Genomic DNA, 16,919 nt, shown 5'->3' on the forward strand with positions numbered 1-16,919 from the left:
CCTCCCCTTACCTTCCCCACCTTCCCTCCAGCCTCCGCCTTCCCTTCGCCTCCCGACCCTCTCTTCAGGTGCCGTCAAATCCCATCAGGGTCGTCGGGGCACCAAGGGACCAACGTGGTTCTTTCTCCTTCACGCTTGAGCTTCAGTACATTTTTTTCCTTCCCTGAAGAAGCCGAGACGGAATAAAGGGAACAAAGAAATGGAAGAGGAGGAGGAGGAAGAGGAGAAGGAAGAAGAAGAGGAGGAGGAAGAGGAGAAGGAAGAAGAAGAGGAGGAGGAAGAGGAGGAGGACCACTACCACCACCACTACCACCACCATCAGCAGCAGCAGCAAAAAAAGGAGCAAGAGACAAGAGAATGGCAGGTTTAAAAAAATTAAAAAAAACTACGTGGAAAAATAACAGTGGAAGAAAGAAAATGAGAGATGGAGAGATGGAGATGCGGAGGAACAGGACGAGTCACTGAGGAGTACAGGAAATGAACGAGGCAGGGGACTGAAATGGAATAAAACAAGACAGAAAAGTTAGAAAAGAAAATGAAAAGCAAGGCGAGCGAGGGAGAGCAAGGAATGAGTCAACAATCGATCTCAGCTCAGGAATTGTGGGAGGGAGGCGAAGGGACTTAGTAGTGTGAGAGAGAGAGAGAGAGAGAGAGAGAGAGAGAGAGAGAGAGAGAGAGAGAGAGATAGCAGGACTATACTTGTGTGCTTTTGCTTCTGTATGTACTCGCACTAACTTGAAAAAAAATAAATAAATAATGGAAACAAATAAATAACTTACAAGAGAGAAAGAGAGAGAAATTGGGGAGAGAGAACAGCAAACATATACGAACCAAGCAAAAACAAGTAAAATGAGGCGGGCAGGTGTACAGTACTCAGTAATGAAGGTGTGGATTGTGGCAGCCAGGTAAGACGACCCACTCACAACACGTGGACTACTGAATTACAAAGTGGAGGCATTCCAGACCAGGTGTGTAGGAGACTGAGGTGATGTGGCAGGTGTGTGTGGAATTCAGGTTTATACAAGAGGTCGTATGTGTAAAAGGTGGATGGGTGTAGGTGTGTGTGTTTGTTGTAGAGTAGCAATGACTGAATGGTGGTAAGCTGTTGTCATCATTAGTAACTTCCATGGCTCTTTTGCAGAAGGATGGGTTCATTAAGTCACCGAAACTGTATTGATTGTTGATGTTATTCTCAGGTACTCAAGCAATACAGCTTTTTTTTGTTTTGTTTTGTTATCAATTTTCTTATCCTCGTCCTTCTTCATTATGAGAAAGCTCTTTTATCCTTTATTTTGCTCTACGCTAGTCTCACTAACACAGACTAGATTAAACTTTATTGAATACAAAAGCACGAAGACTAAATAAATCATAATGAATACAAAAAAAAAAACTCTATAGTTATCTATTATCCTTTAATTTCTTTCACCTTCCCTAAATTGCCATTACCTTACTCAAACCAACCTCCCACTATCTATTCCACTCATGACGTGTTTTTTTTCTTTTCTTTTTTTTTTTTTTTTTTTTTTGTAAAGGGGGTGGGAAATGTCAACCTTCTAAAATTAAACTGCAGTCAAAACGTGGTGAGTCATATGAGTTACCAAAACATGTTCGTCTAAAAAAAAGTTCACTGCATGACTATTTTTTTTTTTTCTGGTCCTGTATTACTTTTTAGTGAAGGGTTTGTTGTGGATAAATTGTCCTGTACATCAGAGAGCAGAGTCACAGAATAATGTCCACCGTAATAAAAAGAGGCAGACTATGAGCGTAAACTATATAAATCTTGCAGCCGCGTTTAATTTTACCGGCAATACCTTTAGTAGGCGTGTTGTTTATCGTGTTGTGTTGTATTATCGATCCGCCATATGTCAAGTCTTCACTCACCCAGCAGTCAGGTGTGTAACAGGATGGACACCGCGCCTCCACTTGTGGCGTGGGACTCAATAAAATATGCACCAACATCACACGGCCCGTGAACCTGGTGGCTTATACACACACACACACACACACACACACACACATACACGTTCCATTCCGCTTTTTTTTTTTTTTATCCTTTATACTAAGATATCAAATTAAAAAGATGAGTGAGCCATGCCTTATCTACTTCTCTACTTGTATACTTTGTCTCTTCTCTAATAGTCTACCTTTCTTCAGCTTGACAATATTTCCACGTCTTCACCTACACATCTAGATTACTTATACATATATTTTTTTTGTGTGTGTGTTTTTTTTTCTTTTTTTTTTAATAGTAACTTGTGTAATGACTCAAATATTGTTACTTTTTCTCTCTTTTTATTTTTTACATCACGCTTTGCTATCATGCATATTCGTAAGGATAACTGGTTCCTGGTGTTCTTGCAAGTAGTGTTTGGAACCACGGGAAGTGTTTGGCAGGATAACTCGTCCCTGCACTCCTCTCTTCAGCTCAGTTTCGTTAAAGACACACCTGATGGTCGTGAGGGGGAGCATGGAGAGAGACCATGACAAGGAGGGATGTCAGTGACATTTACGTCTATTTTCACTTCCATTCCCTATGACACACACTCTCTCTCTCTCTCTCTCTCTCTCTCTCTCTCTCTCTCTCTCTCTCTCTCTCTCTCTCTCTCTCTCTCTCTCTCTCTCTCTCTCTCTCTCTGTCTCTCTCTCTCTCAATTATTTCTTCGGTACAAGGGGAGTGTGATGGCCCGTCAATATCCTTCAACATGCACACAGCACCGGCTTGTCTCCCGAGGATGTGGTCAGTTATTCACCCAATACCACGGAACTATTGCCACTGCATCGCCAGGGTTACACCTCTATTACCTCTCACTTATACAGCGTTAATTGACCGATCAACCCTGCAAGTGAGGATGGACAGCTGCTTGAGTCAGTTGGCAAGTGTCTACACAAGCCAGCCTGAGAGGGTTTCAGACCAAGGCAGTCTATCGGTCAACACACGGCCGCCACGCTATTCCGAGCCACTCAAGCTACTGCCAGGTACGGAAACTGGTTTTAAAATGCCTCGCCAAAAGTAAACTCTCCATTCTGGTTTCCAAGGGAGTGTTATCATCGAAGTTCTGGAGTAAAGGTAATCGATTCACTTCCATTAGGCGTGTCTGGCGGGAGCCTGATCTTTAGTACCACGCCTGAGGCTGAGGTGAAGACTTCGTAAAATGTTGGTTCTATCTTTATGGCGGAAGTGAAATGCTTTATATTCTCCTATTTTTCATTGTCATCGGAGAAAATTTACTTTTATTCATTCCTTCGTCAGGCATGCTTGCACCAAGAGTACACGAGTAGCACAACTGAGGAGGAATTCCTGCGCCAACAAAATATTTGTCTCGCGTGTGTGAACAACTTGTACTCTGCCCGTGTCAGGGGAAAGAAAAGTACCTGTCGTAACACACCGATTGTTTGGGCTACGAGAAAAAAAAACTTCAGGACTTTTGCCATTTTTCTACTCCTGTACTTACTTTACTTGCCTTTCTTGTTCCTTCCAGTGTTTACAAAGTTAATAAAAGAAAAACAATATCACAGTATATCACATTACAAAGCGGACTTTAAGATGTTACGCTCATTTTATATTATAACTACTCTGATACAAAGAATTTTACTTTTTTTAACAGACAAATTTCGCAAGATCATTCCTCTCTTAAATTTTTTTATCTTATTTCTTTTCCTTTGGTCACATTTGTTTCTTTTGTAGCTCTGACTTTCCTCTCTTCGGCGCGGGTGAAGTGAGTACCCGATGAACAGGTCATCTGTCTTCAGACCTTAACAAAAAGCCAGTGGAGAGAGAGGCCATTCGTCTTTCCTGAGGCAAGTCAGGGTTTCCTTGGATAATGATTTGCTGTGCCTGTGCCGTAATCAAGTAAGAAACGCCGCTAAATATTAAGGCGAAAAATGACCACAGAGGTAAAGACAGCTACATGCAGCAGCTTGAGGTAGAGACAGGAGGGACGGCAAGAAAAGGAACACGGAGCGAGGAAGACAGAGAGAATGAAGGTAAGGAGAGGGCAGGCCATGACAAGTTAGGAGAAGGGGAAGAAAATAACAAACATCTAAGAGAGTATGGAAAGTTACTGTGGTGGAAAAAAAAGAGAGGTAATGACAAATTAAGGCAAGCAGGTAAAGGAACGAAGAAATAGAGGGTATGGAACATTACTTAGGTAAGAAAAGGGAAGTTTGATATTAGGGGAAAAGGACGAAAAGGAGAGAAGATACTAGGGTCTGCAAAACATTCCCTGGAAGATAGAAGAGGACAAAGGGGACAAAAAGGAGGAAGATGCAATGGGTAGGACTAGTGGAGGTCATAAATAGCCAGGGAAAAGGACGAAGGGAGATGTAGGAGGGTACAAAAAAAAAATACTTGGGTAGAAAGAGAGGAAAGTATAATAAGCCAGGGAAAGGGGAACGCGGGGACGAGGATGCAATGAGTAGGGATTTGAGAGAGTCTGAAAAGTAAGGGAAGGGACAAAGGGAATAAGATGAGAGGGGTACGAAAAGTCACTGAAGTAGGAGGAGGAGGAGGGAGAGAAGGAGAACAAGGAGGGGAAGGAGAGGCCCGGCAGACCTTCCACCCACCAAATTACTCGCTTACGTGGGATGCGTGCGAAAATATTTGCGCGGAAATGCAGTTTCTGGAGGCACGCCCACGGCTCATCAAGGTTAGGCAAACACAAATTCCTCCCTAATGAAGTATTTTTGCGGGGGTCTCTGCCTGCGTAAGTCACTTTCCTGGATATGGATATTTTCTGCCGAGAAGTGCACCACATTATTATTTTTTTTCCTGTTTTTATATTTCTTTTGTCACACGAATTATTTTAGTCAACTTCGTTCTTTTTATCATATGGACTGGTGAGAAAGAAGTTGATAGGTGTCTCTCTCTCTCTCTCTCTCTCTCTCTCTCTCTCTCTCTCTCTCTCTCTCTCTCTCTCTCTCTCTCTCTTACCCTCCTATTTTCACCTACAGTCGTTCCTGTTATTTGTTTCAATTTCACTTCACATAATTCAAGTAGCAATAACTTTCATTCGTTTTTTTTTTCATTTCCTGTCGTTGTTATTATCGTTGTTGTTGTCGTCGTTGTTGTTGTTGCTCATTCGGAGGCAATTAACGCAAGGATTTAATCGCATTACGCAGTTTGATTTATGCTCGTAATTGTTTAACAAACGATAAATTTCAACAGTAAATACGACTTCACAAATACTGGATTCTTTGCTGCCACGGAAAAACAGAGTAGCAGAATGAACTATACCATTATTAGTGCGCGGGTGAGGCCGGCACGTGTGTGTGTGTGTGTGTGTGTGTGTGTGTGTGTGTGTGTGTGTGTGTGTGTGTGTGTGTGTGTGTGTGTGCTAAGTGACATGTCGAGGGCTAAGGCTAATAAACTTGGGAGCCCTTTGCAAGCAACAGCCGCATGATGTGACACAAGACGGGTCGCGAAGGGAGGCGGGGGCATGGACTGCGTGAGGCGGAGCTGGACAGGACAGGAGGGAGACAGGCTGGAAATGAAAAGTCGTTGAGGAAAAGGATGCGGAGAGTAAGGTTCTTTTGGTATGGGGTTGTTTATGAAGGGGTGAGTGTAGGGACGGAGTAAATAAAGTGAGATATGACAAGGATAGATAGATGGATGGATGTGTTAGATGGAATGGAAGCAGAAAGAAGTAAGGATAAACAAGTGTTGAAGTGTTAAGTATGGAGTTGTGGAGTGTGTCAATGAAGGGAAGGTAGATCTGGATGGTGTTAAGTTGGATCGATTGCTACTAAATTGATACGACCTTTGCCTCACGCATCACGCACACAAACATTAAAACAATAAAGGAACCAAATTCACGGTGTTTTTGATGCAAATGTGCCTCAAAACACAGTATCATTGCCCTGTTTGTCGCTGACGGGCGCCCATTAGCCCAGTGAATCATTCTATAATGGCATTACTCATATCAAATTCAGTCCACGCATGGCAATATATGACGGACGATGTGTGTGTGTGTGTGTGTGTGTGTGTGTGTGTGTGTGTGTGTGTGTGTGTGTGTGTGTGTGTGTGTGTGTGTGTTTCGCCTCAGCACTTGGTTCTTACTTATTTTTTTTTTATTACTCATTCATTATTAGTTGATTTATTGTTACTAATTTATTGATAACTGGAAACAAACAAACATCTGACTCTGCGTACCCTGATGTTTAGCCAACATTAAGTCAGGTCACTTAAGGAATCCAGATGTCCTGAGTTTGGGCTGCCACACCCAGCTAAGCATGGCCCCTATCGTTACCCTCACCCCAAACGTTCCGCGCACTTTGATCAATATAAAATTAAATATAACAATGCCTAACATATCCATTCTTTTCACGCCAAATGTCTGTATTATATCTTTTCTTTCTTGTTTCTTGAGTTGAATGACCCCCCTTTTTTTATATTTAACACCATTACAGGGACCTTAAGAAACCTACGTAATGTATTAGAGAAAAAAAATGAGACAATACATTCGTAATCAGCCCAGTTATTCCTTCAAGAAGCGAGTTCTGCGCGTTTATCTGCAGCACTGTATAGCTGGTGAGCCAACTTCCAGCGCGGCCATTGTAAATCATAGACATAAATTTTCGATCAATTTACGTTTAACGGATAAATTCCTCATTTTTTTAAAGTTAAGTCTCGCGTGATTCTTCCGTATGTTCTCAATCCGGCTGGTGTAATTTTCAGCCATTACTTTAACATTTAGCACCCGGTAGGATTATATGTGCGAAAAACTTGCATGTTGCGTTCGTGGAAGAGGAAACGGTGAGCCATCCTATCTTATTGTGCTCTGGCCGTCCCTCCTGCAGGGGGGAGAGAGTCAGTGACCAGGCACGCGACGAGAACGAGAGAGAGAGAGAGAGAGAGAGAGAGAGAGAGAGAGAGAGAGAGAGAGAGAGAGAGAGAGAGAGAGAGAGAGAGAGAGAGAGAGAGAGAGAGAGAGAGAGAGAGAGAGAGAGAGAGAGAGAGAGAGAGAGAGAGAGAGAGAGAGAGAGAGAGAGAGAGTATCATGAGGAAGAAGAACCACTAGACCACAGAAGCCTTGCTGCACGTGGGCCAATGAACATATTCACAATAAACACTATCATTACTTCTGGTCAGGACAAATGGAGCGGTAAGAACGTAATGAACTGTGTTGGCTGTGCATGGAGGCAACCACTGGCGGAGGAACGTACCACACACACACACACACACACACACATACACACACAACAATGGCTTTATTTAGACCAGTGTGTGTGTGTGTGTGTGTGTGTGTGTGTGTGTGTGTGTGTGTGTGCTCACCCGCGTAGTTATGATCTCCGGAATACGAAGAAAAAAGGCAACTAACCGCGTGTTGTTTTTGGAGTCAAAATGTTTGTGTTCAGATGCAATAAGACGCGTCCCTTGTAATAGCGGTTTGGTTTCGTTGTTGGTGTTATTGTTGTTGTTGTCGTCGTCGTGGCATTAAGACGAGACCACCTCCATCCTCCATCCCCTCTCTCTCTCTCTCTCTCTCTCTGTCTCTCTCTCTCTCTCTCTCTCTCTCTCTCTCTCTCTCTCTCTCTCTCTCTCTCTGATTGCCGTGTCCATTCAAGTCAATCACATAGTCAGTTCACTCTAATCAGAAGCTTAGGATATTGAAAGTGATGGTTTTTAGTTGGTTTACTTTATTAATAAGAAAAAATGGCAGCATATTTGTCTTCCACTACAGTACAATCATATAAAAAATTACTAATTGTATAGATTGTATAAATGTTAGTTTTTTTTTTTTTTTTAGTAGCAGCACATGTATATACACAAGGCAACTTGTTTATAAGTGGCTAAAGTTGCCTTTTTTTCACATTTCTTTTGTCATCATTATTTTTGTGGGTTGCACTCACACACTTGATCCTCAATGTGTTCAATTCATAGATTTCATAAGTTACTATTTGTAACTTATGAAATCTATGAAGATTTTTTTTTTATCTTTCATAATTTTTTCATTTTTTTTCTGATTTTCTGATTTCATTTCAATTTAGTTTTTGAGTGGAGTATCTCTCAGTTGTCTCTTCGTTAAAAGATGCAGTTTTGCATTTTTTTTTTTAAGATTTTTTACTTTTTTTTGTCATTTTCAGGATTTTACGCACAATGTTTTTTTTTTCATTACGTTGTGTTTTTGTTCTACCTTTTTGTCATCATTTATTATCCGTTATAATTATTTTCTGGGTTTTGACTTTATTTTGTTATTTATATTTCGTTATTTTATTTTATTTTGATTTTTTTTGCCATTTTAATTTTTATTATTTTCTGCTTTTTGCTTTTTCTCATTTTTTTGTCATTTCCTGGCTTTTTTTTTACTTTTTCTTTATGCTTCTTCATTCACTAAGATTTTTTATTTATTACTATTTTCTTTTAATATTTTTTCTGACTTTTTTACCATTTTTTGGCTTTATTTCTTTTTGTCATTATTTTCTAGCTTTTATACTTTTCTTTGTCACTATTTTCTAGATTTTTAATTATTTGTTATAGAAATTTTCATTTTTTTTACTTTTTATTGATATTGATTATTTTAATGTTTTGTAGTTTTATGTTTTTTGTTACTATTTTTCTTATATTTTCTCTTTTTTGTAATTCCTTTTTCCTTTTTTTTTCTTTTTTTCACAATTTTCTGGCTCTACTTTTTTATTATTTTTTTTTCTTATACTTACAATTTGCTTTTTTTTACTATTTTATTTTCATTATTTTAATCTTTTGTAATTCTTTTATGTTTTTTTTTTCTTACTCTTCTGCTTATCTTTCTTATTTTATTGTAATTATTTTTTTTTTTACTTTTCTCATGTTTGTTATTATTTTGTCTTCACTTTCTCATTATTTTGTGGAATATTTTTTACATTTTTTGTCATTATTTTCTTCCATTTTCACTCTTATCACTTTTGTCACTTTTTGTCCCTTTCGTCATTTTTATTTTATTTTTGTCATATTTTTTACTTTATCAATATTTTAAGCTTTTTTACTTTTTTTGTCATTTTCTGCCTTTTTATTTTTTAGTCATTCTGTTCTGGGTTTTTAGTTTTTGTAATTATTTTCACTTTTTTACTTTTTTGTCATTATCTTGTGGGTTTTTTCTATTTTTGTCGCTATTTTTCACTTTTTGTCGCTATTTTGTTTAGTTTCCTTTCTTGTCAATATTTTATTTTTTTTTTACTTTTTTGTCATTATTTATCTTTTTTTTCATTTTTGTCATTTATTTTTTTGTTCTAATTATTTTCTGGATTTCCACTTTTGTCATTTTTTTATTCATGTTTTGTCATTATTTTTTTGGTTTATTTTACTTTTTTGCTATTATTTTCTTTTTTTGTCATTATTATTTTTTACTTTTTTTCATTATTATTTTCTTATTATTTTCTTTTTTACTATTTTCATTTTTTTTTCTTTTTTATTATTATTTTTTTATTATTTTTTTTTTACTTTTCTTCATTATTTTTTTATTATTTTCTCTTACTTTTTCATTATTATTATTTTTTTCTACTTTTTTCATTATTATTATTTTTTAAATTTTCATTATTATTTTTTTAACCTTTTATCATTATTATAATTTTTTTTATACTTTTTTCATTATTATTTTTACTTTTTTTCATTTTTTTTGTTTTCTGTTATTTTTTTACTTTTTGTTTTATTATTTTTTTTTTTACTTTTCATCATTATTTTAGAGTTTTTAATTATCCTTACTATTTTCTTCATTATTTTCAGCTTTTTTTTTTATTTTAGTCAATGGTTTCTTGTCATCATTTTCTGCTTTTATTTTTTTTCACTACTTTCTGGCTTTTTTCAAAATTGTTTTCTCATTATTTTCTGACTTATTTTTTTATCATTATTTTATGGGTTTTTTTTACTTTGATGTCTTTCTTTCTTTCTTTTTTATATTTTTTTCTCACTATTTTTTCATTATTTTTGTTTTTATTGCTTTTGTTATTTTCTGGATTTTTTTTACTTATCTTCCTTTTCCTCATTATTATTATTTTTTTTACTTTTTCGGTATTATTTTCTGTTTCTGGTCACCATTTTTTGGCTTTTTTATATTTTTAATTACTTGCCATAATATTCTGCCTTCTTTACTTCAACACTATTTCCATAATTTTGTAAACTTTTTTTTATTTTTGGTAATTTTTGTTTCATTTTTTTGCACATTTTTTTTTATTTTGTCATTATTTTTTTTTTACTTTTTCCATTATGATTTTTTTTCTTTTTCTCATCATTTTGTGGCTTCCTCTCAGAATCTAGTTTTTCAGTGGTGAGTCAAGTGATTACATCATTAAAAGATACTATTTTTCTTCCTTTTTATTCAATGTTTTCCGTTTTCCAAATGCAGTCTTCTTTCTCAGTGGACTAATAATTAAGTCAGACTTCTTAAGTTACGGTACAGTATTTTGTTTGTTTTTTAATCTTTTTTATCATTATTTTTCCTTACTTCTTGTTTTCTTAGTGGAGAGTCACTTAATTAATTTGTTTCCTCGTTAAGATTTTTTTTCTATTTTTTCCTTGTTTTTATTTGTGCCATTGTTCTTTTGTTTCCTCTCACTGTTAATAGCCGTATTTCACCAGTTTTCCTCTCACTATCAATGGCTGTTTCACCAATACTGGATAGAATTTTTCTTTTCTTTGTTTTTTGTCGTTGTTTTGGTTTTCACAATCTTGATCCTCAGCAAGTTAACACTCAAATCGTAGCATTCTAAAATAACTTGTATAAAGATTTCTTTGGTGAATTTTTATTTTTTTTATATTTTGTCATCGTTTTCTGATTTGCTCTCACTCAAAATATTTAGGCATCTTATTTAATGAAGATACTTTAATTACTTTTTTTTCTATTAATTTCTGGTTTCAACGGCGGATTGACAGTCGATTAATATACTTCATAGGTTATGAGAGCAAAGACTTTCTTGTTACTTTTTTTTTACTTTATCTTTTTTATCTTTTAATTTCTTTTACGTCATTATTTTTCATTTAGTGTCACGAATGTTCTTGTTCCTCGCTGAAGAATCACTCAGTTGTTTCGTTAATAACAGATAGATTAATATTTCTTTTTTTCTTTGCAAATTTTAAGCGCTTTATTTTTTTGTCATTAATTTCTGGATTTCACTCACCACCTTGTTCCTCAGTGGAATCACTTAGTGTTCTTGCTCCTTAATTAATGGATGAAAAACTTCTTTTTGGTCTAATTTCGGGTTTCGATTGACAAGCATGTTCCTCAGTAAAGACTCAGTGCTTAGGCTTCTTAATCCATAGTTAGAAAGCTTACTTTGTTTTTGTACTTTTTTTTTCCCCAATTTTCTCGGTTGCACTGACTAGGATGGTCCTCAGTGCGAGTGACTCAGTGTTTAGCGGCTTGCGACCCGTGATGGAGGCTCTGCGCACTAGTCCGCTCTTTCTTCTGTTTCTGTGAACGCAGCCGAGCCTTAAGGGCAGCCACCTCTCGGGCCCATTTCACTCGCGCGGGGCCTGAGGGTGGCGGCTGTGATTCCAGTACCTTCAAATCCAGATCAGGTTTATAATCAGTAGGTAGGCTGTAATGGGTGTCGATCTTACAGCGGACGGATTTCAGATTTATTTTGTTGCAGCGCTTTTTCTTCTCTCCTGACATTTGATTGTTTCTTTTCAGCTGGCGGACATAACGGTAATGGCTACACGAGAACGTCTTCTTTCTTAACTCCAGTTCCTTCTTTACCTTCATTCTCGCCGTCATGTTCTTCACCGGTGTTGGTGGGGAGGCCTTCCACCACCTCCACTTGCTGCTTACATTGGCCATCGCGGTGTTCTTGTGGCGGCAAGTCATTACCTTCTTTTTCAAATGTTGATCCTTCCCTATATTCTTCCGCGTCGTCATTTTTTCCACCGGTGATGTTGTCTTCACATTGCCAAGCGACACACTCTCTCTCTTCTTTCTTAAAAGCATTGCTTTCCGGATCTTCTCTCTCCTTGTACTGTTCTTCACGATGACTTTGGTTAAAGACAAAAGTTTGGTTATAGAGGGAAGGTTAACTTTCTCAATAACGTCTTGTTTCTCAGCTTCCTTCTCAAAATTTTGTCCCTCTTTAATTTCCTTATCTGCATTGTCTTTCTCAGGAGAGGTACTTTTCACATCTTCAACAACCACTTCCTTCTTTCCAGTGTCATGTGCATCATAGTCTTCCGAAACACTAGTCTCCTTTCCTTCAAGAGTATTAGCTTCCTCGCCTTCATGATATTCATCGTCTTTTTCCTGAACTAGCTGCATTTCACTAATTTTTGCTGGTTTCATTTCCTTCTCGGTAACTTTTTGTTTCTCAGTATCTTCTTTCTCTTCCTCATCTGTCTTCTCTGTTTTTGTAGGGACGCTTTCCACATCTTCGGTGTCTCCTTCAGTCTCTTCAGACTCATTTTTATCATATTCTTCCCAAACTGCGCTCTTCTCTTCTGCTGGATTCTTTTCGACACTTTCCGCGTTTTCATTATGTTTTTCGTGAACTAGCTGTACTTCACTCATTGTTCCTGATTCTTTCTTCATCTCTGTATGGTTTTGTTCCTCTGTATCTTCTTTGACTTTCTTATTAGTCGTATTTTCATCAGCATTATTCTTTGTCTCGCATGGAATGTCTTTCTTGTGTATTTCCTGAACCTGAACGATCTGTTTTTCTTTGTTTGTTTCTTTAGGCTTCATAGACGCCTGCTTATCGCGACGGACGGTACGAGGTGCGCTGCGCTGCTGTTGGCGTGCAGCAGGAGCGTCTTTGTTGAATGACCGCACGTTCTTGGTTTGCATGGGGATTACTGGCGGCAACTTTACAATTTCTGGAGTTATTATGATGTTAACGGGTTTATCTTTCTTCTTAAAACTGTTGAACAAGGAAGTCGCGTAGTCGATCTTTACTTGGTTTTCGTCATCCCCGCGTTTAGCGCACTCGTACTTATCGTTCTCTTGTAACGGCTTATTTTTCTGTTTCTCAGCGGCATCGGTCTCGTCGCCGCCTGAAGCCGCTCGGTCCTTTTCAACAATTTTGAAGCTGGTTTCCGTGACATAAAGAACGAACTTTTCTGAATTTCGGTTCTCCATCTCTTGAAGGAAGGTTGCCAGGCGGCCAAAGAGGACAACCTTCTTTCCGCGCCGCTGCTTGATGGAGACCTTGACGGCCGTCTTGCCTGGCGTCCAGTATTCGCGGAAAACCATGCCGTCCATGTACATCACAGTCTCCAGAGACGTGTACTTCTGGAGACTGGGTTCTTCTTTATGCGGTTTGAAAAAGAATTTGGCTACCTTAGTGAAGCGAGGCCCTCGTGGCCAGCAACAGCAGAAGAAAGATTTCGCGTCGGGATCTCCCATGGATACTTTGACAGCGCGTGGGGGGCCGCGGAGAATGTCGCCATTCTCCACGACACACTCCCCACGCATGTATGTGCTGAAGGAGCGTCTACCATCCATCCTGTCTCCTGTCATCTGACAGACTGAATGTCCCACTAGGGTACACTAGTATTTAGGATACCTGAGGTGCTTCCATTGGAAAGTGCTTCACACTGGAGAGTTTGGAGTTGTGAAGAAATGCACACAGTGTTGCCGCCTTGCAGAGCACCGTCTTTAGGGTTCACAGGCAGGGAAGCACGTGCACCACGGATAGCGTGTTGGGGCTCGGGAGGTGGTCCCTCGCTGGCAACTGTAATCGGGCGCGACCAATAGGAAACTTGCGCTGCATTGCAACAGCCAATCACAAACCACATCTTATTATTAATATTATTATTATTATTATTATTATTATTATTATTATTATTATTACTATTATTATTATTATTATTATTATATAATAATAATAATAACAATAATAATTATTATTATCCCTCCACCTCCATGACTGTTCATCCAAATTATTCTCTACCTGCAAATACCAAACTTGCGTCACCTAATCTGGACACGACTCACTAACTCTTGCCTAACGGGAGCCTCGCAGCAGGGGAGGGGGAGAGGAAGGGCAGAGGTTATTACAAGGCCTTGGAAACACACAGGGCGGGTCAGGTTAGGTATTATCTGAGCTCACTAAAGTTCACGTGAAGTCAAAGAAGTGTGTGTGTGTGTGTGTGTGTGTGTGTGTGTGTGTGTGTGTGTGATTTTTTTTTTACTATTGTATGGTGTATTTTTAAGCCTCTCTCTCTCTCTCTCTCTCTCTCTCTCTCTCTCTCTCTCTCTCTCTCTCTCTCTCTCTCTCTCTCCCTGGCATTTAACGCAAGCGGATTCTCTTGTGTGAAATGTTGTATGGTTGTATGTTACGAGAATTTATTTACACACACACACACACACACACACACACACACACACACACACACACACACACACACACACACACACACACGAGGCAAATATGGCGAGTCAACAACAAATATGCTAAAAAAAACAAAATCAATCATACAAACATTTATATTCGAAAAGGGAAAGAAATACAACAAAAAAAAAAACAATACAAAGATAAATGTACAAAGACACACAGAAAACAGCAATGGAGAGACAACAGGTACGTAGGAGGACAAATTTGTATAGATGGGGAGATAAGAGGGGAGGGGAGAGGACAGGAGAGAAGAGGGGAAGAGAGGAAAGGAAAGGAGAGGAGAGGAGAGGAAAGGAGAGAAGAGAGGCTAAGAGAGAAGAGAAGCGAGTTAGGACTGAAGTGAAACGAAGTGAAATAAAATGAGAAGAGGGAGAGAAGAGAAGAAAGGACAAAAAGAGAGATAAAAATTAAAGTTGAAGAGAAATGAGACAAGATAAAGGAAAAGAAATGGAGATGAAAGCAGCATAGGAGAAATGAGAAGAGAAGAGAGGAGAAATAAGAAAAGAAGAAAATACCAGAGAAAAGGAGAAAAAAAATCTGAAATGACGATACGTGAAAGAAGATAAGAGAAGAGACGAGATGATGAAACAAGCATAGGTAAAAATAGCAGAGATAAAGAAAGAGAAACAGAAGAGAACAAAGGACACTTACTATCAAAACACACACACACACACACACACACACACTTCCCCTTAGCCAGGCGCAGAAGGGCGCGCGATATCAACTTGCCTAGCCGGAACCTGAAGCTGCTGCTGTTACCGAGCCGCCGCAGGTGTGATAATGACAGGTGTAGTGGTGAGGGACGCGACACTGGCGAATCATTAGGTGGTGGCGCGGAATATAGCGAGGTAGAGCAGCGGTAACAGTGCTTGAAGTCCAGTGTGTGTGTGTGTGTGTGTGTGTGTGTGTGTGTGTTTAATGGGCCGTGAATAGTATGCATATTACTATTCGTTCGTGTTGATTTGACTTTGTTAATTTGTAATGTGTGTTTCTTGTGTTTCGTGTGAATTCTAATTTGTTGTCGGTATCTATCTATTTATGTATCTACCTATCTATCTATCTATCTATCTATCTATATATGAATCTGATAGAAAGCATTCATGTGATGAGCAGAGAGAGAGAGAGAGAGAGAGAGAGAGAGAGAGAGAGAGAGAGAGAGAGAGAGAGAGACAGAGAGAGAGAGTCTGTCGTCTCACATCTGCCTCTCATTCCAAAGTTATCTGCGTAAAGTTCTTTCATTAGGGTTTATTTTACGCCTCCGTGCTCCTTTTTCCTTCCATACAATGCGGCCGTGAAGAGGAGATAGAGAACATGAAGTGGAGGGAAGTCGATGAAGAAGGAAGAATAGAAAAAGTTAGGAGAGGAGAGGAGAGGAGAGAGGATAAGGAGGAGGAGGAAGAGGAGAAAGAGGATAAAGAAGGGAATATGAAGTGGTGTACTAGGAGTGAAGGAGAGAAAAATAAATAAAGAGCGAATAGAAGGTAGATGAAATGATAAAAGGAGGGAAAGGAATGTAATAATGATGAAGTTGATATTGGTGGTTGTGATGGTGATGATGGTAACTTGATAGACACTCGTGGTGGTGGTGTTAATGGTTGTGATGATGTATGTGGTGGTGTATTGCTGTTTGTGGTAGGACTTCAGGTGGTGGTGGTGGTGGTGGTGGTGGTTCTGGTGTTGGTGGATGGTAACTGTTGGGAATAAAGAGACCAGAAATGAAATCCAAATATTTACGAACAATATTGGTACATGAGAGAGAGAGAGAGAGAGAGAGAGAGAGAGAGAGAGAGAGAGAGAGAGAGAGAGAGAGAAGTCGAGGGTAGGGTGCTATAATTGGCTTTCATTTCACTTCAAACACTCATTTACGCAAGAGTCCGCCAATTAAAGAGGAGTCTCCCGCCACGACGCGTCCGGTGTTCATTATCACTGGGTAAAAACACCGCGTGGCTGGAAATCTATCACCTGTGCACTGGAAAGACAAAGGTGCGAAAAAAAAGTGCAAGAACCTGAAATGGAAGCAGTTATCGTACTTACAAATTATTGAAACAAAAAAAGATAAAATAAAAGACTATTCAGTTTCAATAAATTAAATATGAAGTTATGAAAAGAAAATAATAAATGATTGTCTAAAATTATTGCGCTACTTCTATACAAATTAATTAAACAGAAAGGATGAAACAAAAGGACAATTCAGTTTCGGTAAATGGATACGAAGTCATGAAAAGAAAATGGTTAGCGATTGTGTAAACCATTGCTAAGGTAAGTTTACCACACCCCAATACAAATTAATCAAGCTGAGAAGGTAAAACAAAAGACGATTCAGTTTCTGTAAATCACATGTAAAATTCCGAAGAGAAAAAGGAATAAATAATAAAGTAATGATGCCGCTAAGATTGCCCAACTCCAATACAAATTAATCACACAAAAATATAAGAAAAGATTAAATTAAATGTGAAATTCTGAGAAGAAAATTAACAAATGATAGTCTAATAATACATTAATACGGTAAGAAATTATACATGGACTTGAAGGGGAACACTTAAAGAAAGATAGATAGGCAAGGCTTGGATAAAGCACCGAATACAACAATACGTATGGCGTCTCCTCGGTCATCCTTTCAAAACTGC

At 38.4% G+C, this 16,919-nt stretch overlaps 1 protein-coding gene across 3 annotated transcripts in view; it reads right to left on the reverse strand.

The window, feature by feature from the left end:
* Positions 1-2,279: 2,279 nt before the first annotated feature.
* LOC135097665 (myosin-11-like) overlaps positions 2,280-16,919 on the reverse strand; it is a 63,984-nt gene continuing 49,344 nt past the window's right edge. Inside the window, exon 2 of one of the 3 annotated variants that reach the window (XR_010265954.1) lies at positions 2,280-2,446. Coding sequence is in view for 1 of the 3 variants with exons in the window: in XM_063999615.1 (XP_063855685.1) it covers positions 11,316-13,415 (2,100 nt within the window). In the remaining 2 variants the exon portion in view is untranslated. Of the gene's footprint in view, positions 2,447-9,900; positions 13,630-14,195; positions 15,984-16,919 lie in introns of those variants that run through there. The other 2 variants (XM_063999615.1, XR_010265953.1) reach the window with 2 other exon arrangements.

Source organism: Scylla paramamosain, unplaced genomic scaffold (genome assembly GCF_035594125.1).
Source record: "Scylla paramamosain isolate STU-SP2022 unplaced genomic scaffold, ASM3559412v1 Contig28, whole genome shotgun sequence".
Lineage (NCBI taxonomy): Eukaryota > Metazoa > Arthropoda > Malacostraca > Decapoda > Portunidae > Scylla > Scylla paramamosain.